This window comes from Camelus dromedarius, chromosome 5, assembly GCF_036321535.1.
Source record: "Camelus dromedarius isolate mCamDro1 chromosome 5, mCamDro1.pat, whole genome shotgun sequence".
NCBI classification, from domain to species: domain Eukaryota; kingdom Metazoa; phylum Chordata; class Mammalia; order Artiodactyla; family Camelidae; genus Camelus; species Camelus dromedarius.
In genome coordinates, this window is record NC_087440.1 from 66,023,820 (window position 1) to 66,047,820 (window position 24,001).

A 24,001-nucleotide genomic window follows, 5' to 3' on the forward strand; every position below is an offset into this window, starting at 1 on the left:
AAGTCCCTCCAGTTTTTCCTGCCCCCACCCCCAGGCAAACTTAAGCAAGGTGCCTCTGCACTGGAAAACACACATGGTTTCCGCTTCTGTTCTTCTCCTGTCTCCACTCCACCACACCAGCACACCCAACTCCATTAAAAAAGTTTCCAGAGTAGGCAGGGAGATTTAGATGGCTGTCTTCTTCAGCTGGATTAGTAAGTACTGTAGAGCAGACTTTCATTTTATTATTAGTAACATGACTTTGCATTTTAGGACTGGAAGTGTCCTTAAAAATCTCATTTTATGGAAGAGGAACCCAGGATATTTTCATTCCTTAGCCTTATATTCAGGGCCCTCCCTGCTCTGGCACCAGCGTGATTTTCTGCATTTCCAGCTCCCTGCTGCTAAACCTGGAATCATTTGCTGCTTTCCGTACACATACCACCTCTTCTTGCTTCTCTGCCTTTGTCCATGCCCGCATCTGCCCTTCGCATGGTCTTCCCGCTTTCCTTCATCCCAGGCACGGTCCCATAGTCACCATTTTATCCCATAGTCACCATCTTTCACCCAGTGGTCACAGTCCTGTTTCCCCCTGATGCTGGAGTTCTAATGCCATTTCTTTCTTCCTTTCTGATCTCTTACTCCTTGGATTAACCCTTCATCGGCACCTCCTCTTGCAGCCCACATTGATTTCTAACACATGTCTATTGTGGTTATTCACTAGACAGCAGCTCCCACCCACCTTCCCCTGTTCCCTGCTGCAGTGCTTTGGTGCCTAGTAAAAACTTGTCGAAAGAATGAATGGATCAGTGTAATCCTTACGTGAACTCTGGGAGATAAACAGAGTAGATGTTACTATATCTATTTCCCCAGTGAGTCTGATGTCTCCTCTGGGATAGAACCAAGTATTAACTTGCTCTTGAATTTCTAGCCTGACGGACTGGTAGGTGCTCATCTATCGATATTTATTTGTTACACTAGTGAAGGCATTCCTATTAGGAAAGTGAAATCCAGAGAGAATAAGAATCAACACTTGTAAATGTTTTTTAGTTCTCTTCAGGGTGAAAGTAATTAAACCTATTCTTTGGAAGGCAAAAGATTAAAGGATATTTTCTGTTCACCCATGTGACATTTTGACATGTTTATCTACTGACGTGAAGAATGGGTGATGCTGCTACAGGCAACATCTGACCAGGAATCTTGATTGGCCAGTCAGAAGTGGCTTGCCAAGGTCAGGGGTCCAAAGACCAAGAGAGCCCAGGGGAGGTGGCTGGAGTGTGGTCCTCAGTGTGGCAAATAAAAGCATGGTTGAGACTCAAGCCCTGAAGCTTCATTCATTGGTTTTGAGGTCACTCTGTTTAATGATCAAGGAGTCTCAGCAGTATGTCAGAGCCAGGCTGGTAAATACTCAGGCGAAAATCAAAGGGGAGGCAAGTCCCAGACTTGTGAGAAAGTACCTTGAGGGCTGGGAGCCCTGCTTTGGACTTCACAGCTGGTTTGAGTGGATTCACAGGAGGTGAGAGGCTTTCCTGTCTTCCCTGCTACCTGGGAGGAGGAAACTGATCTGCTTGGAGTACTCTGGCTCCAGCTGGTCCAGAACTTTAGGAAGACACCTAAGTTGAAAATAGGGAAGAAAAAAAAAGCTTCCGGGCAGATTTGACTCCTCTCTGTCCTTGCTCAGCTGAGGATAGCCCACGATGCTGAGTCCCCCTTGTCTGAGGGGCAGAGGAGACCAAGAAGGCGTGTCAAACTCCCTTTTCCTGGGGTGGCCTTGTGAGACAGGGTGATACAGAGGAAGTGTTTGAAGAAGAGAATCCCATTCCCTGCTGGACAGAGGAGGAGGGCTCTCCAGATGAGTGGACACTGTGACATCTGACTCCACCTGCCCCTGTGTCACAGGGAGCCTTACACTTGTTCAGAGTGGGTACGGCAAGTCCCTAGCCCCAGCCGCTTTACTCCCCATGCCCACCCCCACCACACCCTGCAAACAAACAAAAAAACCTTTTCTTTTCCCTTTTATCTCTCCTAGTCTTGGGGTAGGGTCAGGCTTGACACAAGCCAACACAGAATGTGCGGGGCTCACTTCATGGCCTGCCTTAGCTCGTGGTCTCTTATTTGCGCCTTGTCACAAGGAGGCCCAGTCACATCCTTTCTTCAGAAGAGATCATTCGGGCCTTTACCCCTCAATTACTGGTGAGTGTTTTTCAAAGAACTGTGGTGGTTGCTGGTTTGGGACCATCACCCCAGCTGATTTCTGCCACCTCAGCTGGTTTTTCCCACTGTCTGTGGCTGGAGTTTACCGATTGCTTCCTTTCATCTGTTGCAGTTACGTAGGCCTCAGAAGTTGCGGTGGCCTGTTGAGCACCTGCCATGAGGGAAATGCTGCCTGACTCACTGGTGGTACTTGGCAGAGATGCCCCAGTGACCCTGAGTCTTCCGGGCAGCTGGCAGCACGGCAGCCCCTGTCGGATTCTAGCTCGCATCCCTGTCCAGCATTGAGTGGCAGCCTTCCTTTCACATATCCCTCTTGGGAGGAAGGCTTGTGTTCCCAGCTGAAAATGCCCCTTAACCCTCTCCCACTTGAAGCTTTAGGATCTATGCTCCTTAAATAGCTCCATTGTTTGCAGTGCTCAGAGATTAGTGAAGGAAACTGTCTTGCCTTTTTCCCCACTTCTCTGGAAAAATGAGGCCCCACTTGAGATATGAGCTGAGTCCTCTAGGCTCAAGTAAACTCACCAGTCCACATTCTTCTCCAAACAGGAATTACTGCAACTTCTGTCAGACGGACCCCACCCCCACGCTATACTTTTGTAGGTCTTGGGGGATATTTTTCCACTGGCATCTGTAGTCAGGGAGCTTCCCTGTAATATAGAGAAAGGCAAGCCAGAGTTTGAATCCAGACTCTACTGCTGGGTAGCTGTGTAATCTCAAGCCATTTCTGAATTGTTCAGTCTCACTTCCTTTATCTGAACTAACTGTTACACCACCTTCCTCATAGAGCGGGAGAGTTGAATAGGATGGCCACTTTAAAGTCCAGCGTAGTGACTGGTGATATGTGTTAATTCTGTTTATCGCTTCTACCCTGTTGGACAACAGAGATGTTTAAATTTGTTTTAAATTTGAATTTGTGTTTCTTGAAGGCCTACAGTGTGTGTCTGGCACTGGACTTCGTATAAGGCATTTCCATTAGATGGTAGAATTGAAAATGAAACCACAACTCTGAGCTTTGTACTCAAGAGTCCAACCCTATTTTAAACTCCAAGATAGACTTCTAAGTTAATTATCACTGACTCATCAGTTACCCTTCTGAGGTTGTACAGTGCCTTAAGCGACTGACTGGAGTCTTCCTCCAGAGAACCAGCCTGCACCCTCCTCGAGGTGGGGCATTCTGAGGGCAAGAGCAGACACATGTGCAACTTCGTGAGATGATAGGATAAAGGAGGTGAGACCCGGGAAGCTGTTGCTGATGAGGAAAAATAAACATCTGCTTTCTCTTAACCCTTTAACCCTTAACTACCACTCTCAAGGGAACATAGTATCATTTGTTAATGCATATGGAATGGCCTGGCTCCCTGGGTCTACTGGCAGCCCACCATCCTGGAGGTAGGGGTGGTGGACAGTTGTGGGCACTGCTCTGTAGGGCACTGCACTGTTTGGGGGCTTTAGATATCGCGTGGCTCAGGCCTGGAGCAGGAGGATGAAGGAGTGTTGTCCTCCTGTCTGTCCTCCTAGCAGTCATGCGGTGCAGGGTGCGGTGGGGGTGCAGCTCCAGCTGGCAGCATGTTCCCCTGAGTGCCCAAGCTGCAGGAACAAGAGGAGGTAAAGGGGTAACAGGCCAGATGGAGGCCCCTTGCCAGCCAAGAGCAACCCGGGCTCTTCTGAAAAGGGAAGTGGGGAAAGAGACTGGCATATTACTGAGCTGGAGCAAGGAGGGGAGCAAAGCAGGACCCCTCCAAAGTGCTCATCTTGCTCTGTTCTCTGCCTGTCCCTGCTCTAAATATCCAGACATTTCTGAAGCAGTCCTTTTTCTTTCCTTTGCCAGAGTCTTTGGCCCAACCCCATTCTAGGTATTAGAGGTAAGAATTTCGTTTGGGATGTGAAAAATGTGTCAGTGCCTGATATGTGCCAGGCGTGGTGCAAGACACTTTCAGGTTCACAGTTGTATCCATTGTCTCAAACACTTCTTGGAGGCTGGTATTGGCTGTTGAAGAGTAAGGCTCAGAGGAGTTCAAGCCGTTGACAAGGTTGCAAAGTGGTCTGCTGGGTCAAACTTAGATTCATCCATCTGACACCCCAGGGCATGCTCTGACCCCTCTTAGCCCTGATCCTGTTCAGTCAGGAGTGCACCTCCATGGGTAGGTGCCAGTTAGAGAACGCGAGCTGTACCATGCAGAGGAAGGCTGTTTGCTGTTGTCTGTTCTTGACTCATCTCAAATCAGAAACCACGCCATGTGACCCTTTGCATTTAAAAACAAGACTGCCTTGAAATGTGGGCAAAATTTTGCAAGTCAAGTCATTTTTCTGCTAAGGATCTACTCTCTGCCAGATTGTATGCCAAGATGTGGGGAGGCAAGAATGAGCAGAACAAATGCTTGGCCTACAGATCGGGTGGGTGGGTGGAGAGGTTAGGGAAGGACTGACCCGTGAGGAAATAGTTGCAGAGACAACAGTATGGTGATGTTTTGTAGAGAGACGTGAAGATGTTATGGAAACGGGGGAGAAGTAATAAAGCTGCTGTTATTGAACACTTAGTGTGTGACAGACCCATTACCAGGTACTTTAGCTGCGTATTTGTGATGGGTCTGTGCAGCACGCCTTGTGAGGTAGAGGCCTTCGTTCCCCCATTTTACAGATGAGGGAACTGAGGAGTGGGAAGATCTGCCCCAGCCCACACAGGGGGGACTGTCAGAGCAGCACCCACCTCAGTGCTCTCAGTGTTGGCCCGTGCTGCTCAGCTCTACCCTGTGCTGCCTGAGTCTCCCTGGCAGTTCTATTTAGGCTGGTTTCCTGGAGCACGCCACCTTGGAACAGAATCTTGAAAGATGGGTGGGGTTCCAGCTGAGCCCGTGTCCTTTCAGGTCAAGGTTTCCAGGCAGAAGAGAGAGAGCACCTCTTTCGGAATGACTAGGGACTTTGATGGCTGCTTCCAGGTGACAAGAGTTTTCATGTTTGGGGCGGGGTTCAGTAAAGAAAATGTTCTTCTGTCTTGTTGGCTCTGAAGCTGCTGGCTGGCATGTCCGCTCTCCTGTGAGGTCGAGGAAGTGAGGGACCCAGGCTTAAAACAAGAGGGACAGGCTCTGAAGCCAGACCTACTTATGAGCTGCTAGTCTCCCCAGGCTGGGCTTGGGCTGGGCCTCTCTTGGGAGGAGGAGGGGTGGCCTTAGAGGTGCTGTAGGGTGTAAGCCGTGGTGGCTTCTTCTGCTGTCCCTCCCACCCCCAGCTCCAGCCCCACACCCTGGGGAAGGCTTGAGCTACTGCAGGCTGGCCCTCCCCCCGGCGTGTGGGAAGTTCTCATGAGAAAAGGGATCTTGGCTGGACAATGGGCTTCCTGTCTGACTGCTGGGAAGGTTTGTCCTAGAGGAGAGGAAGGTTGCAAATGGCATGAGAAATCATCTCTTCCCTCCTGCTACAGCCTGTTTTAAACTTTTGACTATTTGAGTCAGGGGTCAGGAAGGCAGAAAGCCAGGGAAAGCCATGGACAGAGCTGCCCCGGAATATCTCTTGAGCAATTGAACACCTGCCTCGTTCTCTGCTCCCACCATGTGCTTGAGGTAGGAATCTGCCTTGGTGATGGGTGCAGGAGCTTCTGCACAGACAGGGCACTTCTTAAGCTTCTCCCTGTGCTCAGTTCAAAACCACAGTGGCCATAGGACTTTTATGAAGGAATTTCAGAAGGTGGTGAGGCCAGTCATCTACCCAAATATACACAAATCTACAAATGTCACAAGAGACCTCAGAGGTCATCCTGTTCAGTGCCTTCATGTACTGAAACTGAGGCCCAGAGAGACCAGTGTCCACAGGCGGTACCCAGATTGTCTTTGTCACTGGGCTCCCCTGCCTGTGCCTCCCTTTCCAAAATGTGGGTGTGGGAGGGGAAGCTGCCATGGAATGGGAAACCAGTCTTCCTTGGTTCAAGTCCAGACTCTCCCTCTTACCCTCTTGGTGACCTTGAGCAAGTTTCTTAACTTCTCTCACTCAATTTGTTCATCTGTATAATGTTATAATATTCTGTTTCTTACAGGGTTTTTTGTGAAGCTTAAATGTGTTAAACAAGTAAAGTGCTTAGACTAGAATTTGGCACATAGTAGATGGTCAATAAAGAGGAAATGTTATTACTGAGATTTCTAAAGGAGGCTTCAGAAGAATCCCTTAGACGGTAGTCAGATGTGATACCCCACCCTCCTTGCGTTTGTCTGGAATGCCCAGTCCCAACTTTCTTGGGAGGCTTTCTTGAAGAGAAGCACTTCCCCTTTGGACTAGTGAGTTCGCACTGTAGGATGACTTTCCTTTCACATATGGAGTAGCTAGATGTTCCAAAAGTCCCAGGCCTGGTGCATCTGCGGATGAGCTGCAGAACAGAACCTGGTGTCCTGCCCTCCTCAGCTCCTTGGCTTGGTGCTCAACCCTGCACCTGAGAAGCCAGAGTGCCTGTGGACTCACTGACAACTGTGTGATTTGGGGCAAATTACTCAGCTCATTCTCATCTATAAAATGCAGAAAATATAGTTACCTGTTTCATGTAAAGAGAGAGCTCAGAAGAGTGCCTGGCACATGTAATGACGCTGTTTGCAGTAATTATTATTTTCCTTGTCTTGTGTCCAAAAAGAAATCTGCACATTCGAATGCCTTTTTTTTTTCTTCTGTTTTCACTTTGCTTTTTCTCTGGCTCTCTCTGCTCCTTAACAAACCACTGAGGGCTAGAACTAGAAATTGGACCTTCATATATCAAGAAAGGCTTTTAAGAACCAGAACACAAACAGTGCTTTAAAAAACTGCCTGCAGGGACCCCCCTCCCCGCCACCCCCCAGGGCTCATGGTTTCTTCTTTCCACATCTGCTGTCACGCCCAGTCGTGCAGTTCTGAGCCCTTTCCAGTGTTTTCAGACTCCTCCTCTGACTCTCAGACACAGACTCTTCTCCATCAAGCGTCTTTGCTGCCCAGTACAATGGCCACTAGCCCCAGGTGACTGCTGAAAACTTGAAATGCGGACAGTCTGACCTGAGATGTGCTGGAAGTGTAGACTTACTATGCAGAAAAGAATAGAAAGTATCTCATTAATAAATCTTTATATTGATTACATGTTGAGATATCAAAATGTGTTTTGCATACATTGGTTAAATAAAATACATTATTAAAATTAATTTGGCTGGTTTTACTTTTTTAACGTGGCTACAGAAAACCTGGCCACATTATGTTTCTGTTGGACCGTGTTGTGCTGGATATGTGCTTTCCATCCATTCCTTCCTCCCCTTTGTATTCTTTTGATCCTGTTTCTCTTTGCCTGGGCTCTCAGCTTCCTCTGGTTGCCAGCAGTTCTCGGATGAGTAGGAAACATGTCCCTGCCTAGGACACCCCAGGCTAATAGAAGATCTCACTTTTGAACACTTCCTTTTTTCATTTACATTAGAGTTGGCTGTGTGCGTGTCTGTCTAGATTGTAAGCGTTTTTGAGGGCATGGTCCTGTCATGTGTACTTTTCTGGCCCCCCTAGAGCATCTTATGTGGAGAGGCATATTCTAATTGTTTGCTGGAGTTACAACCACATAGGGACATGTATGATACTGCCTCACTTGTGTCCCTGGTGATTACAGCTTCTGTGTTGGTGTGGTGGGTTTGGGGGGAACCACTTCCTTTTCCATTGAATTCCCGGGAGAGCTTTTCTCTGACCATCCTTTCTTTCAGCACCTTCATTAAGCACCGATTTCTCTGTGCCCAGTTGTGTTCTAAATGCTACTGCCCTGGTTTAGTGTAAAATGACATCATTTCAAATCTGTGAGTGAACACTGGCACAGATTTCTTAAACCCTCGGTCACTGTGTTTGGGACAAGTGTTTTCTTGATAACTGACAGCAGACAGAAACCTTTCTTGCTGAGTCTTTTAAAATACACTAGGGATTTGCATGTCTGCTTCCCCTTCTGCTGATCTCTACACTCCCTGCTCCCTATACCTTGTTTTTAAGGGGCTCAAGTATTTGTTCAGTCTGTTAAACTGAACACTTTGACCCCTGGGCCTTTCCTGGAGCTTGTTGTGATTTGCTTGTTATGGAATCTTGTGAAAGTTTGTTTTCTTTAATTTGCCCCTTCCTCCTAAAAGTCTAGTCCCCAGAATGAGAAAAGCAAAATGCACTTTAGAAGGGTGGATGGGGGGTTCCTGTTGGCTTCTGCTAACGGTTTTAGGGCAGGAACTCTGAGGCAGAAGTATCAGCCAGATCACTGCTTCTCTACCTGCACCATCCCAGCTGGTCGGTCTCACTTGGTGACTGCTGTGTGCCAGGCGCCCTGCTGGCCCCCTGAAGAATTACCTTGCTGCTTCCTGTGCTTACTGGAGGCCTAAGTGGCTTAAGAGATGATGGAAAGCAGAGAATGAAACTAAGGAAGGAGACTTAATTGACTTTTTTCTGTAAAATTTCTGTCTTCTGGCTTTCTCCTTCTCTTTAAAATTATGCAGCTTTGCCAAATCAGATGAGTTCATCGTCTTCTTGGGGCTCAGAACAGAGCTTGAGACTCCGTCTGTGGACCTGGGGTTGTCAGAGCATGCAGCCGATGTGCAGATTAAGTCAGCCTGCTGCCCAGAACAGTGGCTTCTGGAAGCCACTGAATGATTTATTTTCTCTTCCTCATGTTCTTCCCTTTCCTGTTAACCCCAGGCGTCACTGATAGGGTCCTCTCAAACACCTGCCCTTTGCCAAGGCTCTCCCACTCTGCTCTTTGATTGGGTGAAAGGGCCATATTATTTCCTAATGTTCTTGGTGTCTTAAAATGACCTTGCCTTTTTTTGACTTTTCTTTCTAAGGCCTCCTTACTTCTTCCTTGGATGTAGGGCAGTCCCTTTGTGCTGCTGAACTTGAGGTTCTCTAGTTTATTTCCTTTGTATGATCCTTATAGACGAAAGAACTTTTGTCCAGTTTATTTCACCCTGCTAGGGTTCCTCTACTGTTGACATACTTTATTATTATTATTATTATTAGCTGAATTATCTTATGCATCCAAGTTTAAGCTGGGCTACTTGATGTTCTCTGGACCTAACCTGCCCTCTCCTACTTTGGTGCATTAGCTTCAAACCACCACCACCTTTCATCAAGCCCCGCTGGAAATGCTGCTTCCTCCAGGAGCCTTTCCTAGCCTCCCCCCACGAGGTTGATCTCTCCTGCTCTGAGCTCCCTCTCTGTGGCACTAATCCCATTCGTTGACATGTATTAGATTAAATCTGTGGCTACAGGTACCTGAAGTGCTTATCTTTTTATCCTTTTTCAGAGCATAGCGCAATGTCCCCTACACAGTGATCAGTAAGTATTAGTTGAGATGAAATTGAATTGTAAGTCACTTCTTGTGGACTTCACTCTTTGCACTTACAAAATGAGTGCCAGATGATGTTCAGGGACCCCGCTCAGAAATTTTGTGTAGATGTGGGCTTTATGAGCAGAAGTACTCAGAAGAGCAGGAGTGACTTTAGAATCAGCAGCCCTTCCCTTGGGACTGTTTTCCAGCAGACTGGACCCAAGTGAGTGGGTCCTGCCTGCTTTCAGGAGCTGCCCCAGTTACTCAGTATTCATTATGCCAAGGAAATGAACCAATCAGACACAGTCCAAGGAGAGCCAGGGGGATCTATGGCAGGCTTGTCACCCTGAACAAAAGAGGGAAGATGTGAAGGGTAAAGCAGTGTGCTGAGGTTTCATTGGAAATCCAGCTGGCCAGCTCTTTGAACTACTTGGCCAGAGTTTAAAGAGGCACCAGAAGGGGTGTGATGCCTGTATCTCCCTCCTGTTCAAGACTTCGGGCAAGGTGGGTGGCTTGGGAGGAGTCTGGAGAACGTGTGTCGCTAGAGGGGACGGAGGCGGCTAGTTTGGCTCATCTACTTATTTCAGAGAAGCTGCCCAGACTTCTCTGGATCCCAGCTTTTTAATAGCTCTTTAAAAATGGAATGTTTCCTCCTGATCTCAGTGATAAGCAACCCGAGGACGGGGACCCATTGTCTCTTTTTCAACTTGGTATCCACCCTGCAGCCTGGCTGGCAGTCAGCTTGCTTCAGTTTGTAGGTTGAAGGGAAGTGGTATTCGGTGAGAGGGTGGTGGGCGTCCTGTGAAGGGAAAGCACCTTATCTCAGACACTCTTAGTCTGTTAGAGGAGGTGAAAAAAAGAAACCCAACAGTTCTCATTCTCATACTCATGTCGCTGTGATCGTCAGCATGGAGACAGGGTATTTGTCAGCAAAATCCAATTCCTTTGGAGGCTTTCATCTTTCTTGCATTAGCAAGGCTTTTGGGAAGTTGGAGGTTGTGGGTGCCTAGCCGCCTGCCAGCATGTCTTCTCCCCAAGCCCAGCCTTCCAAACAATCCCTTAGTGTCCTCACCGTCCCCTCCTGTTTTGCTAGGCACACCCCACAATCCACTGCCTGGAGACTCAGTTCTGCGGTGTCTGTCCAGGCTCAGAAGGGGAGACCTTGGAGTCAGAGGCCGCCCTTCTCCATAGGCTGCGCAGGCCTTCCAGCCCTCTGATCAATTACTGCAGCTTATCTACACCAGAGTTCCCGCTTGGGTGCTGCTTACGGTCTCCCTGGCTGACCTGCGTGAAGGGGCGGTAGCCTTGATATGCACACTCCTTAAAGGCCTGCTCCCTCCTGGTGTGGAAGCAGGGTGTGGTGGTGGGAAGAGCACAGGTTTCAGAATCAAAAGACCTGGCTTTGCTTCCAGGCCTGCTCTTGACTCTGCTTTACACTTGGCTAAGCATCGTTTAACTTTTGTGGACCAGTGACCTCATCTTCAAAGGGGAGTCAGAATAACTACCTCATAGGGTTGTCAGAACAAATAAATAAGATAGGAGGTGAAGGTGCTTTTAAAAGTAAACAGTCCTGCAGATACAGACTACTGTATATGTAACAGATACACAACAAGGACCTACTTTATAGCACAGGGAGCTATATTCAATAGCTTGTAATAAGCTATAATGAAAAAATGTATACGTATAATTGAATCACTACACTGTATACCTGAAACTAACACAGCATTGTAAATCAACTATACTTCAGTTAAAAAAAAAAACTGCACAATCCTACCTGAATGAAAAGTGTAGGATTTACTGTGGGATAGAGAGGAGGGGTGCCGCTGACCACTCTAGGCAGGAAATGGGTGGTGCCGGGGGGGCCAAGGAAGCCTCCCAGGAAAGGCCAACGAGGTACATTTTTATTATATGAAGGAGTCCTTTCTGGCATTGATATTGGAAACAAGGCTAACATTTCCCCTGCGCAGGTTATCGGTGTTTTACCACCTTTCGCTCTGATTCATTGTGTATTCCTGACTCATTGTGTATTCAGAGGGCTTTATTAAAACCGTATTACGTGCTAGATCCCCGTAAGGTCGGCTCTGCCAGGGTCCACCATTCAGCGATGGACGCAGCTCCCTTAAGGCGTGGTGGGGAGGGCAAGGGGAAGTGTCGCAGGCAGCCAAGCTTGCCCTGTTGCCAGGGCGCCTCCCTCCGTCATTGGCAACCTGAATTTCCAGACTTTGGCCAGCAGCCTTTCCCAAGGGCTGGCTCTTTGCTCCTCGTGTTTCCTGCTGAGGCCTTCAGAAATGCCCTTCTCTGTCACTGACAGGACTCCTGCTGGAAAGCCTCACCATGGTACCACTGCTCTCCCTCTGTCTTTGCAGTGTGTTCCCTGCCCCCGGAGCCAGAGAATGGTGGCTACGTCTGCCACCCCCGGCCCTGCAGAGACCCCCTGTACTCCGGCAGCGTCATCGAGTACCTGTGTGCTGAAGGCTACATGTTGAAGGGTGATTACAAATACCTGACGTGTAAGAATGGCGAGTGGAAACCAGCCATGGACATCAGCTGTCGTCTCAACGAGGGTCAGTATGGCAGATGAGAAGGGGATGCTGCTGGGCTTCTGCTTTCTTTTAACTCCCGGAAGTGGCACCCGCTCCCCCTGGAGCACCTGTGCTGTGGGGCAGTGTAGCCCCTCGGATGCCCTGCAGCCTCCCTTCCTTTGGGATTTCACATCTTAGTGAAAGGCATTTGGGTTGCTGGTGCGTGTCCCGCTGCGTTTCAGCTGAGCCACTGAGGCATCTGCTGTGCTGTGTAAGGTCCCTTTGATGCTCCAGATCTCTTGTTTGCCTAAACAAGTGCTGGTGACCTTTGACCCTGTTCTGCCAACTCTTGAGCACAAAGCGAGCACCTTCTGTAGGGTCTCTTTTATATTCTTTTTCCTTGAATGGGAATGGACTGTTTTGTTATGGAGCTACAGTCCAGCTGGACAGAAGACCTCTCCCCCATCCTGTCATGCATGACAGGAAACCCAGCTGCCTATAGGAAAGTGTGTGTCACAAAGCCATCCTTGTGCTTTTCACTCGAGCTTTAAGACCGTGACACCCCAGAGAAGCGTGGGGACCGGCCTGAGATTTGCACTGAAAGCTACAGGATCTTAGAACAGGGGGTTATTACCGCCTAGTTCTTACCAGTTTTCCTACCACATGGGGAAAAGCTTGGGCGGGACTTCACATGGTGGAATGGTGTGTGCACTTAAAGGGTTGATGTCCTCCAACCTGCTACTGAGAACAGGATCAGAAGGAGTTTATAAAGGTAAGCTCTCTAGGGGTAAGTGCATTTAGGTGTTAGATGGTCCTCAAGGTCCAGAGTGAAGGGAATTTTAGATTCAGAAACAATGTAAAAGCTGCTCTGCACCATGACGTGGAAAACATGGCATGTACGTGGCATGTCCCTGCATGACACCCTGTAGGGGCCCTTGGCAAGGTCAGCTGTGAGGTTCACAATCCACGTGTTTGGGCACAAAACACTTCTGATGATGGTTTGTTTCCACAGACAAAGATGCCCACACGTCACTCGGGGTCCCCACGCTGTCCATCGTGGCTTCCACTGCCAGCTCTGTGGCACTCATTCTCCTCCTCGTGGTGCTGTTTGTGCTGCTGCAGCCAAAGCTGAAGTCTTTCCATCACAGCAGGTGAGCCCGGCGGTGGTGGGCGGCAGGTGCCTCTGCGAGGGGCTGGCCTCTGACTGGCAGAGGGTGGGCCTGCCAGCCCCTGCTGGTCTGTGTGGCTCAGGAAGAGGGAGGGCCCTGCCACGTGTTAAACTTCTGCATGTGCCTGGCACTGTGCTTTTGCTGTGCATACATTATCTTAATCCTCACAGGATCATTGCAGATTAGGAAAGGGAGGCTCAGGGAGGTCCAGTCATTAACTCAAGGTCATGCCTCTAGATATTGACAGAGCTGAGATTTAAACCCCCATCTGTCCAACTCTGGAGCCATGTTACTTCCCCTCCCTCAGTGGTTCTCACAGTGTGGTTCCAGCAGTATCAGCATCACCTGGTAACTTGTTAGGAATGCATATTTTCAGGCCCCACCTCAGACTGACAGAATGAGAAACTCTGGGGCTAAGGCCTAGCACCATGGTTTCACAAGCCCTCCAGGTGATTCTGATGCAGGCTGGTGTTTGCAGGCCACTGCCCTGTCTCCCTGGTCCCCACTCCTGGATGCACATGAGGCACCTGCCAGGAGTTAAAACAAACATTAACACCTGGGCCTCCATCCCAAGATGTTATGATTTATTTGGTTTGGAGTGGGAGCCTGGCATTAGTGTTTTTTAGAAAGTTCCCCAGATGGTTCTAATATTGTGCAGCTAGTATTGGCAGCCACTGCACTGTGCCTACCATACCAGAAACTGAGGATGTGGTTTTCTTCCCTGCCTTTGTCATTTTCCCTTTTCCAGGGCTGTGCATTAGCCACAAAGCATCCCAGTTTGGGTAGGTGAGGTTGGGGATGGGGGTAGCCAGTGGTGGGGAGCTGGCCCTAAGTGGGTCCCTCAGGGACCCCAGGCTGACGTGGCCTCCACACTTGCTTGGGTTGTCCTGGCACCTCCTGGTTCCCTCTGAGGACAGTTCACATTCACTCACAGCCCCTCCTCAGTCACTGTCCTCACTCACAGGCACAGAGGAACAGACTAAACTGCTTTAAGCAAAATGCTCCTGGCTTGGAATGCACAGACAGGGGGCCAGGCTGAGCTGCATCTCTGTGCACTGCATGTGTGGTTTTCTTCTTTTTATTTTGTTTTATTTAGCAGCTATTTTTAAAAGTCATTAAACAATTAGTAGAATGAAGAGGATTTGGAAGGGACTGTTTATTTGAAAGAATTGGCTATTTCCCCATCAAGTCAAGCTAATCTACTCATCACTTCGTCCAGGTTAAGGAGTATTTTCTCCTTATAGTCAACTAGTCAGTGTGTTAAAGGTAACTGATTTTGCATGACTTGAGTGGAAGGGAGATTTGGTTTCCATCATAGAGCCTGTTTAAATTTTGTACATGTATTATTACATTTTTAACAAAAAAATTTGTTTTGAATAACCCAAGTTAAGCACATGCCAAAATGCACCCTGCTTTTGATGCCACCCTGCCATCAAAGTTTCCCTTCCTTCCAGAAACCTCTAGCACTTTTATGAGTGCCACTTCTGTCATCCTCACTATTTGTAAGCCATTTGAAGTAGGTAGCACAGATTTTTATGTGCAAGTACAGATGAGGAAACTTACAGCGCATAAAACAGTCTAGCAATAATAATATGGTCCAGCCATAGACCTAGTGTGTCTCCTGGTCTGGCGCACAGAAGAGGACACTACATCACGGACGATGCTGTGGTGTTCAGGGATCTAGGCAGATTGACCTGACTCTAATCCCAGGGATACAATTACACTGGCCCAGATCAAGGGACATTCTAGGAGACAGCTGTTCCAGACTTGATTTAAAATGCAGTGTCGTGAAGGAAAACAACACTAGACTGTTCTAGATTAAAGGAGATGAAAGAGACAGGACAGCTAAAAGCAATGCATGATCCATAACTGGGTCCTGGGTGAAGACAAACCAGACAGCAGCTGAAGGAGACTCATTTCAGGGAGTTGGGAACACTTGTATTACAGTATTACACCAGTGTTACTTCCGGATGGAATACTGTTGTAGTTACATAGGAGAGGAGGTTCTTGGGAGGTGTGTGCTAATATCTACTGTCGTTTTAGCAAGAAAAAACTTACTTTCAAAATGGTTTAGAAAAAAAGGTGCATGTATAAAATAGATCCAGAAAAAGTGTTTGCATGAATAAATCCCACAAACATAATGTTGAGTAAAATGCGAAGCCAGACACACATATGTGTATACACACACACACACACACACACACACACACACACACACACACACACACACATTGTCTATCCCATTCATATAAAGATCAGAAATATGCAAAACTAAACTGGTGTTGAGGGATTCATGTTTAGGCAGTAAAATTATTAAAATAAAAGTCAGGGGAGTGATTTTCATGAAAGCTGGGGTAGCAGTCACTCTTGGTGGTGAGGAAACAGGAAGTCCAGGGTGTCGAGGGTGCCGGCCGTGTTCTGTTTCTTGACTGAGGCAGGGATTATGCACCAGTGTTACCTTTGGGGTAAATCAGCTGTACATTCTTCTATGTGTTTTCTAATATTTTTGTTATAATCATATATAAATTTAAGTTCACAAAGTTAAAAATAGATAAATAAAAGGCAAGCAAAGTAGCTGAGTCCAAAAAACAAAATTCTTCAGTTTTTGAGTCCAGTGTCCATTTCAAGACCACAGTGCTGCTTTTCCTTTTCCTTTTTTAAAGACAGCTTTATGGAGCTGTAATTAACACACCATGCAGGGTAGGCCCTGAAGGGTGCAGGCAGCGGTGTGTTCACAGGTGTGTGCAGCCATCATTCTCTCACGTTCCTGTCGGCGCTGTGCTGGATGAACGGCTTCATTTCTCCATCTCGAGGTTCCTAGGTTTTGCACGGGACCAGAGGGCTGGGTACCTGTGAACCCAGGGGTTAAGAACACCATCTCTGGAAGCAAGTGGAATGGATTCACATCCTGCCTTTCTCCCTTACCAGCTCTGTGACTGGGCAACTTAGTTTATTATTTCTCTGAGCCTGATCTGCATTCTGGGTGAATCTCTGCCTGAAAGGACTCAGGTGAGGATTTAGTGGGACGACACTGTGTAAAGCACTTCATGCGCTGCTCGGCACATAGTGAGTGTTCAGAAATAGTTGGTGCTGTTAGTACTGTGGTATCTACTTGTGTGTTTGTTCTGATTCTCACTTTGTCATTTCCCTTTGCCATTCCCACCTACGGATGCAGGCGTGACCAGGGTGTCTCTGGGGACCAGGTCTCCATCATGGTGGACGGAGTCCAGGTTGCACTTCCATCGTACGAGGAGGCTGTGTACGGCAGCTCCGGTCACTGCGTGCCGCCCGCTGACCCCCGAGTACAGATTGTGCTGGCAGAAGGGTCTGGGCCCAGTGGGAGGAACGGGCCAAGGGAGCAGCAGCTGCAGGACCAGGGGGCATGCTCCACTGCAGGTGGAGAGGAGGAGGCCCCGGGCCAGTCTGGACTGTGTGAAGCCTGGGGCTCTCGGGGCTCAGAGACTGTGATGGTGCATCAGGCAGCCACCTCTTCCTGGGTGGCCGGCTCAGGGAGCAGCCGAGTGGCACACAAAGAAGCCCCTGATTCAGAGAACAGTGACATTCAGAGCCTTTTATCCCTCACATCGGAGGACTACACGGATGGTAGGTGGTCTGTGCTGATCCTGTGTTTATTATCTGCTTGGGGTCCTTGCGGGGAGTGAGGAAGGACTGTGAGCCTCTCTAATAATTGGTATATTCAGGGGCAAAGAAAGGTAATACCCGGGGGATTATCCTACAAAATAGGATTTTACCCTCAGAGCTCCAGGTAGGGCTTTGGGCTCTGTATATGGAGACTTTTCACTGTTGTCTGTGAATTTTGATGGGTTTGGAGTCTCCAAGAAACTATTCATGGCCTCGGGGCTATGCTAAATCAAAGGGTAGACAGCTGGTTGGAGGTGGGAGTGGGGGCTGTCCTCTTGTTGTAATTTTTATGTTCCTGAAAAGACTGGAATGACAAGGAGGTGTGGGGTCATATTACAGAGAAAACTGGAGCCTGTCTCTTCCAGAGCATACAGCCACTTCATTTTAAACACTAGTGTGCCAGCTCCTGTGCTAGTTGGTCTTCTTGCACTACATCAGTCATACCTCACAGTGATCCTGAGAAGTGGGTAGTAGCCCCATTTTACAGACGAGGAAGCTGAGCCTCAGAGAGGCTAAGTCACTTGCCCATGGGTAAGTGGTTGAGCTGGGATTTGAAGCCAGATGGATCTGCTCCCAAGCCTGCATTATCACCCCATGGTGCCTTGCTGCCTCCCAGGTGACTCCAGGCCCTTGTGGCAAATCAGCCACAGAATGAAATGGTACCTCCTGTCACCTCTGCCTTAACCAGAGCCTGGAGAGTTGAACATTAGGATTGGTTCTGTCACTTTAGGAAATATCTTCACATAACATCCCAGTGTCGTTCAGGATGCAGACTAAACCTAGATGTTTCCCTTCAGAAGGTAAGGACTTCTGTACTTACCAACCTTCCTAAAAGAGCCTTAGAGCAAACTTTCTGCTTCCTGGGAGTCTGGACACAGTTACTGTCTTAAGGTTTAGAATATCTGAAAGCAGAGAAGTTAGAAAGTCTTAAATGCAGGTCAGGTTTAGGGTTTCCCTGATTATCAGCAGCGTGCCTCCTTTTTTCTTGGTGGGATATAGAGCTAGGAAGTGGCTGTTAAATAGCTGACCCGGGTTTAAAGGTAGAAGCCATTGCGCCTGTGGGCAGCCAGCTGTATATTGTGCCTGCACATATTGACACAAACCTCAGCCCTTGTCCTTCCTTAGGAGCCAGAATGGTGCCAGCTCTTTTTCCTTCCCCTCCTTGCTCCCTTGCTTTGTTCCATGTATTGAACAAGCATTTTCCAGAGCCCATCTTGTGCCAGGGGCTGGATTAAGTTTTAGGGTTGATGGAAAGAAATTTGAAACACATTCTTTGCCTGCATGGATTGTCATTTGGGAAGGTGGGGCTTCTGAATGATAGGGTCCATGTCAGGATGAGGGGTGTAGAACCCTAGAAACACAGGTTACCAGTCATTGCAGGCCAGGCCTGAGCTGTCTGGGCTGACAGGACCAAAGGAAATCAGGACCTTAAGGTGTCAGTCTAACCCGCTTGACATGTGAGAAGACAGACCCAGAGAGGGGAGTGATTTACTCAGTGTCAGCTGGACGATGGCTTTAAGGAGGAGGTGAGACTTACCAGTGCTCAGTAGCGTCATAGGGTGAGATTAAGGATAGAAAGAGAAGCAACTAAAGCAGCAGAGTTAGAACAGAGAAGAGGGTTCAAGGTGGTAGGAACATGAGGGGTTTGAATGCCAGACCGAATATTCAGATTTTGTCACAGAGCAGAGGGAGACCCGAGACAGGAAGGCCTAGAAAAGAGGTGAGGGATTCAGACAACCTAGAAGTGTCTGAGTGGGGCATTTTATGTCCTTAAACCTGGGGCCCCCTGCGATGGGGTCCAGTGTACTGCAGAGACACCCACACTTCCCTTCCTTCTCTGCCTGCAGATATCCCACTGCTGAAAGAAGCGTGAGGGCTGCCACTGGCTTCTCTCCTCTCTGCCCTTCTTCCCTCTCCCTGTGGATTTGAGCACCGTGTCCTCCAGCCGCCCTCCCTGGACACCTGGGCTGCCACCTGTGTATCTGTGTATCTCCATATCTCCGAGGGCCTGCAGGCCCACCTCGCTGGAAACTCAAGGAAGATTCTCTCCGTCTGCCTGCTGGACAGCTGGAGGAGCTGGATTTTTGCCTGGCCCAGCCTTCCCATCTGTGTCGGGGACAGATCTGAATGTGCTGGATTGAACCCTTCCTTCCCCTGAGCCCTCGGGGTTCCCTCCAGCCAGCTCTGTGGTGGCAGCCCCACCAGCCCACGTGGGCCTGAGAGCCGCTGTGTTTACTTGTGCCTTCCTCCCACCGCGTCCAGCTTCCTTCAGGCAGGCTTGTTGCTGTCCTAAAAACCTTTGTGGCTGCACTGCTGCCCCCTGCCACCCAGGGGGCCGGGCCTGGGTCTGGCCTGTTTCCTTTGAGGGCTGACACCGCTGTCCTTAGCAGGAGCAGTGGCTCGAACTGGGGCAAGAGTGTGGCTCCCTGGGCCTGCCCTTGTCGACACCGGTGGTACATTGCCTTGGCCGAGGATGGAGGCTATGGAAAATCATGCCAAAGCCGTCCCAGCACCCAACTGTCTGGCTCAGAAGTGCCGTCTCCTGGCCCTGTTGAGTTTCCGAGAAGCAACTGGAAGATCCCGAGGGAGGGAAGGAAGGCGGCTGATAATGATTGTCTTCCTAATATGCAAGTTCTCACTTCCTATTCCAGCATCCAGCCTCCCTGGCCTGGGTTTTTTCTGTTTCCCTGGAGCATAAGGGGAAGTTGTGTGCTGCCTCCTGGGTCTGATCCTGGGCAGCTCCAGCTTCCTTCCTGCCCAGGGGCCTGAGGCAAATCACCTCTGGGATAAGAGAGTTGCTGAGATGCCAGGGAATGCCTGCCTGCTCCCTGGCAGTTGGGGCCAGTTGCCCCATTCTGGGCTCGTGGTGTTGGAAGGGAGCCTGAAAGGCACATACCGAGTGCCCAGGCAGCTGCCGGCAGCGCCAGCCTGGGTCCTGAGGGTCCTCCTCACCGCAGTCACGTGCCTTAGTTCCTGTGCCCCGGAAGCTCCTGCCGCCGCTCTGCTCGCTGCGCTGCTGCTTCTCCTCTGCTGCCCTGCCCCTGCCCCTCCTCTCCCCTGCTTGGCCTGAGAGACAGTCCACTCGCACCCCCACCTTGCTGGTAGGGACAGTTTGGAAGTGGCCTGGCTCCGGGGCCCTGATGTCGAAGGCCCTGGTGGGTTCTGCGCTCCAGATGCTCCTCCAGCCACGTATCCAGTGCTGACCGGGCTGGGGCGGCAGAGCTCAGCCGAGCTGCCCCCTCCCCTAAAGATGTGGCATCCAGGAGTGCTTGTCTTTGTTTTCGAAGCTCTGCACCTCTGCACCTCCCGAGCCTCTGTTTGGGGTGGTGAAAATAATTAAGAGCCCAGGATGTTTTCAGTTCCTGACCTAACAGGGTAGTTCCAGGCTCAGAGACGAGGGAGTGAGCGGCCTTCTCTCGGCCTCCTGCCTCCACTCTTACACACGCACTTTACTCCCCGCTCATCCCCGGCCTCTTGCCGCCTGTCCAGTCTTCCTTCCTCTCAGGTAAGGGCCGAGCCTGCCAGGCGGCTCTCTCCTCCCCACCCAGGAGCCCTGGCCCGCGTGCATCAGTACAGAAAAGGTTGGCCAAGGTGCCAGGACGAGGGCGCGGAAGTCTCCTAGGGAGATGGGACGGAACAGGGGCCATCCTTGGCCTCCGGAGATACGGCCGCCAGCACTGGGCCCGTCTGGAGGGCATGTCCCCATGACCCCAGCTGCTTCACCTCACACTGGCTCTGCTCCGCTAGCAGGGTGCCCTTGTCTATCTCCAAAAAGAGGGACAGGTTGGGGGTGGGGATGGGGGAGGGACACATCAAAATCTCACTGCTGAGCCTGCAGCTTTCACTTCCCAATCTTCCAAAAGCGGAATTCTAGTCTAGAATATTTTTTTAAATGGGAGATCTTACCCTTTTTAATATAATTACTCTGGGTTTTCCCCCCAAGAGATTGCACTTTTTGTTCTGGGTTTATCTAGCCACAGAGGTGATTGGCATGGCCCTTGAAAAAATGGAAAGCCTGCCTTCTGAAGCTGCCTTCCACCTTGCCCACCTTCTGGATCACAAGCCCAGACTTGCCTGCCTGGTAGAAAGGAGAGAAATGAGGCGCTTTGCCCCTCGCCCCCGGTTCCCTGGCTTCGATGAGCCCACCCTCCCGGAGGCCCTGGGCCGTGGGTGCAGCGGCAGTCTCGCGCTGCTGCTGGCAGTGTGACAGTTCCCGCAGTTCTCTTTTCCCCAGAGCAGGTCCGTAGGCATCAGCAGTGTGCTGCTCTTCCTGCAGTCTGGGCTTTGTCGCTGGGAAAGGATTAGGAACTCCACAGCTGCCTTGGGGTGGGCCCCGCTGAGAGACAAGGTGGTGTTGGGGCACCAGTTGGGAAGGAGGCCGCCAGGGGGGCTGGAGCATGTGGGAAAACCCGCCCGCAGCCTGGCCTCCCGGGCTCACCTCAAGCGGAGTCCCGCAGAGAGCTTGTCCAGGAGAACAGTCAGCACCAAAGGACTTTTAAAAGGGTTTTTTTTTTTTTCTTCTTTGCACACATGAGCTGATTCAATGCAGGTTTTATAGCCTGGCAGTTTGCAGTCACATTCCAATGACTTTCAAGGGCCAGGTGAAAGTTAGTTAAAATTTCCATCCCTTTCAATGCCTTAGTTCAGCAGGTAGGCTCTATCTTTTGCCATTTCTGAATTTTATGTGCTGTGTTCCCACTTCACTGGGTGTGAACCGGGAAATGGGCCGAGTCCTGGCCACTTTGTGAGTTCTTTTGATTATATAAGGCATTTCCATGTACATCCTACTAACACTCCATTTGCAGACAGAACTTAACTAATGTTGTCATCCCCATTCATCCTGTCCTCCTCTCCCCTCCCCCAGATGTAAAAGTCTGTGGAGAAGCTGGACGGCGAGACAAGGGTATACTTTTCCTGCTAAGTTAGTGGTGGCACAGGAGGCCGTTGTCCTAGGCCTTTCCCCTCCTGATTTCCACGGAGCTCCCAAACCACTGCTTCCCACACAGCGCCACTTCCATTTCCGGGGACACCCTTACATAGAGAGTGGAATATGCTGCAAACGTTTCTAGGTCCTTGCCCAGTTTTTCCCCCTTCCTTGAGAATAAAGGGCCCAAGAGAGAAGGGACACAGGCTTTACAGCTTAATTCCAGATGTGCTTGCTGAGGACAGGGCCTGGGAGCATCTCTCTTGGAGCCTGCTGGGGCTCCTGGCTCTCAGCATAGGTCCTGTTGTTACTGGTGTCCTGTGAGGGGCTCAGAGAGGATTTTGTTCCGCAGGTGTGTGGACTGAGTGGTAAAGTAGCTGGTTCCCTGGAGAGGGAAAGGCAGGTTCAACTTTCCTGGCAAGCAACTCCTCTTAATCTGCAGTTGAAAATCTAGTAGAATTTTGAACCCCAAGGTTGAGCCCTCTGCTTGGCAGCGGGGGGCAGGGTCGGGGGAGCGCAGGGGGCAAAGCACTCAGATTGCCAAACAGGGAGGAGAGAGGGACAAGGGTTGCGTGGTAGCGCACCACGTCCTGCCCTGGCTTCTTACCGCACCACTATGGAATCCTTTGCGATGGTTGAAAATGACATATGCATCATTGACTCTGCAGGATGTCACTCAGTTTGGGTTTGCTTTATTTTATTTTATATATATATTTTTTTGGTATCCTGTACATTGCGGTGGGTGTGAAGATAGTATTTTAATATTTGTACAAAGTTTAATTTAATTTTAATTGTTCTATGTATATAACTGCATTTCTAAATAATAATAATAAAAAGTTCTTATGAAGGCGGTTGTGAGAGATGTGATCCTTCCAGAAGGTGTTTGCAGAAACCCCAGATCAAAAAGAGCCACGTGGGCAGGAGCTCATGAAGGCAGAGCACTGGCTCTGGGGGGAGAGGGGCCTGGCGAGAGGAGACAGGACGCGGAGGTGGTCTGTGGTGTAAAAAAGAGACCACAAACAAGTGGAAATTTATCACTTTTCTTTTTTTAGTTCTCTCAGTGTACCAACCACTGCTCAAGCTGGGATTTAGTGGAATTCAGCAGTGAGCAAGACTGAGTCCTGCGTGGAACCTCTGATAACCCAGGAAGGTGGACGGTTACAGTAGTGGGCAGTGATGGTTACGATCAGGGAAGTTACACTGGGGGGCAGTCAGAAACACCTTTTGGACGACATGCCGCATGAGCTGAGATGTGAAGGATTGGAACAGTGCGGCTGAGGGGCAGGATGTGATGTATGTGTGGGTGGGAAGGCAGCAGAAAAGCACATTCAGTGTGAGAAACTGAAGGGAGTCTAAGGCTGCTGCAGGCAGAGCTGAGGCAGAGTGGCTCAGGAAGGGCCCAGGGAGGTGGGCAGAGGCCAGATTGTAGGAGGCCCTAGCCAGCAAAGCTGGGAGGTCTGACTTCATCAGGGCCATAGGAAGTGCCTTACCAGTTTTAAGTAATAGTATGACCTAGTAAGCTCTGCATTTTTGGTTGGTGGGGAGCTCTCTGTCTCTTAAGGAGAATGAATTTCTGGGGGTAAAACGCACACCTGAAGACCACGTGAGAAGTTGTTGGTCTCGTGGGGAATAAGGCAGTTTGAGCATCTAGGTGAACAGCAACACCATTCCTGAGACGGGGAAGTGGAAGACAGTTCGGGGAGGGGAAATGATGGAGATCTGAAGATGTAAGGGCAGAGGACGTAGAGATGATGAGGTCATTGCCAGGTGGGAGAGGCTGACTGCACTTGAGCAGTTACAACAGGTGAGAAGGGTGTGAGTAGAGAGGAGCACAGAGCACTTTGGGATAAAAAATCAGGCCACCCTTAAATTTGCCATGGAGGGAATGGTCAGGATGAGTTTCTCTAATAATGTCACATGGGCAAACATTCTAGGGGTTTCTGTGCCCAACACCTAGTCTCAACCTCAGTAGCACCAGTCCTCAGTAGTGTCTGCCCAGGCATCACTGCTGCTAATTGCAAGAGGTGAAGAGTATTTTACCAATTTTTAAAAGTAATGGTGATAATCGCTGACCCCTGGTGTGAACCAGGCAGGGTTCTAAGTGCTTGGTGTGTGTAAACTCATGGAACCCACACAGCGGCTCCCCGAGCCAGGTGCCACCCCTGCCCAGAGCTCCAGACCACGTAGAATGAAACAGGACTAAAGAGTGAACCAGTTGCCCAAGGTGGGGCCAAGATTGAATTCAACCCCAGATACTCCTGCTGGAGGG

The 24,001-nt window shown here is 49.6% G+C and overlaps 1 protein-coding gene across 4 annotated transcripts in view; it reads left to right on the forward strand.

Annotated features, from left to right (window-relative positions):
• The window catches only part of SUSD6 (sushi domain containing 6), an 85,131-nt gene extending 62,552 nt beyond the window's left edge, over nucleotides 1-22,579 (forward strand). For all 4 annotated transcript variants that reach the window (XM_031453936.2, XM_064486065.1, XM_031453939.2 and 1 more), the window contains exons 3-6: nucleotides 11,842-12,039; nucleotides 13,010-13,148; nucleotides 16,342-16,769; nucleotides 18,656-22,579. In XM_031453936.2, coding sequence (XP_031309796.1) covers nucleotides 11,842-12,039; nucleotides 13,010-13,148; nucleotides 16,342-16,769; nucleotides 18,656-18,681 — 791 coding nt within the window. In that variant the 3' untranslated portion in view covers nucleotides 18,682-22,579. The remainder of the gene's footprint in view (nucleotides 1-11,841; nucleotides 12,040-13,009; nucleotides 13,149-16,341; nucleotides 16,770-18,655) is intronic.
• The last annotated feature ends 1,422 nt before the right edge of the window (nucleotides 22,580-24,001 follow it).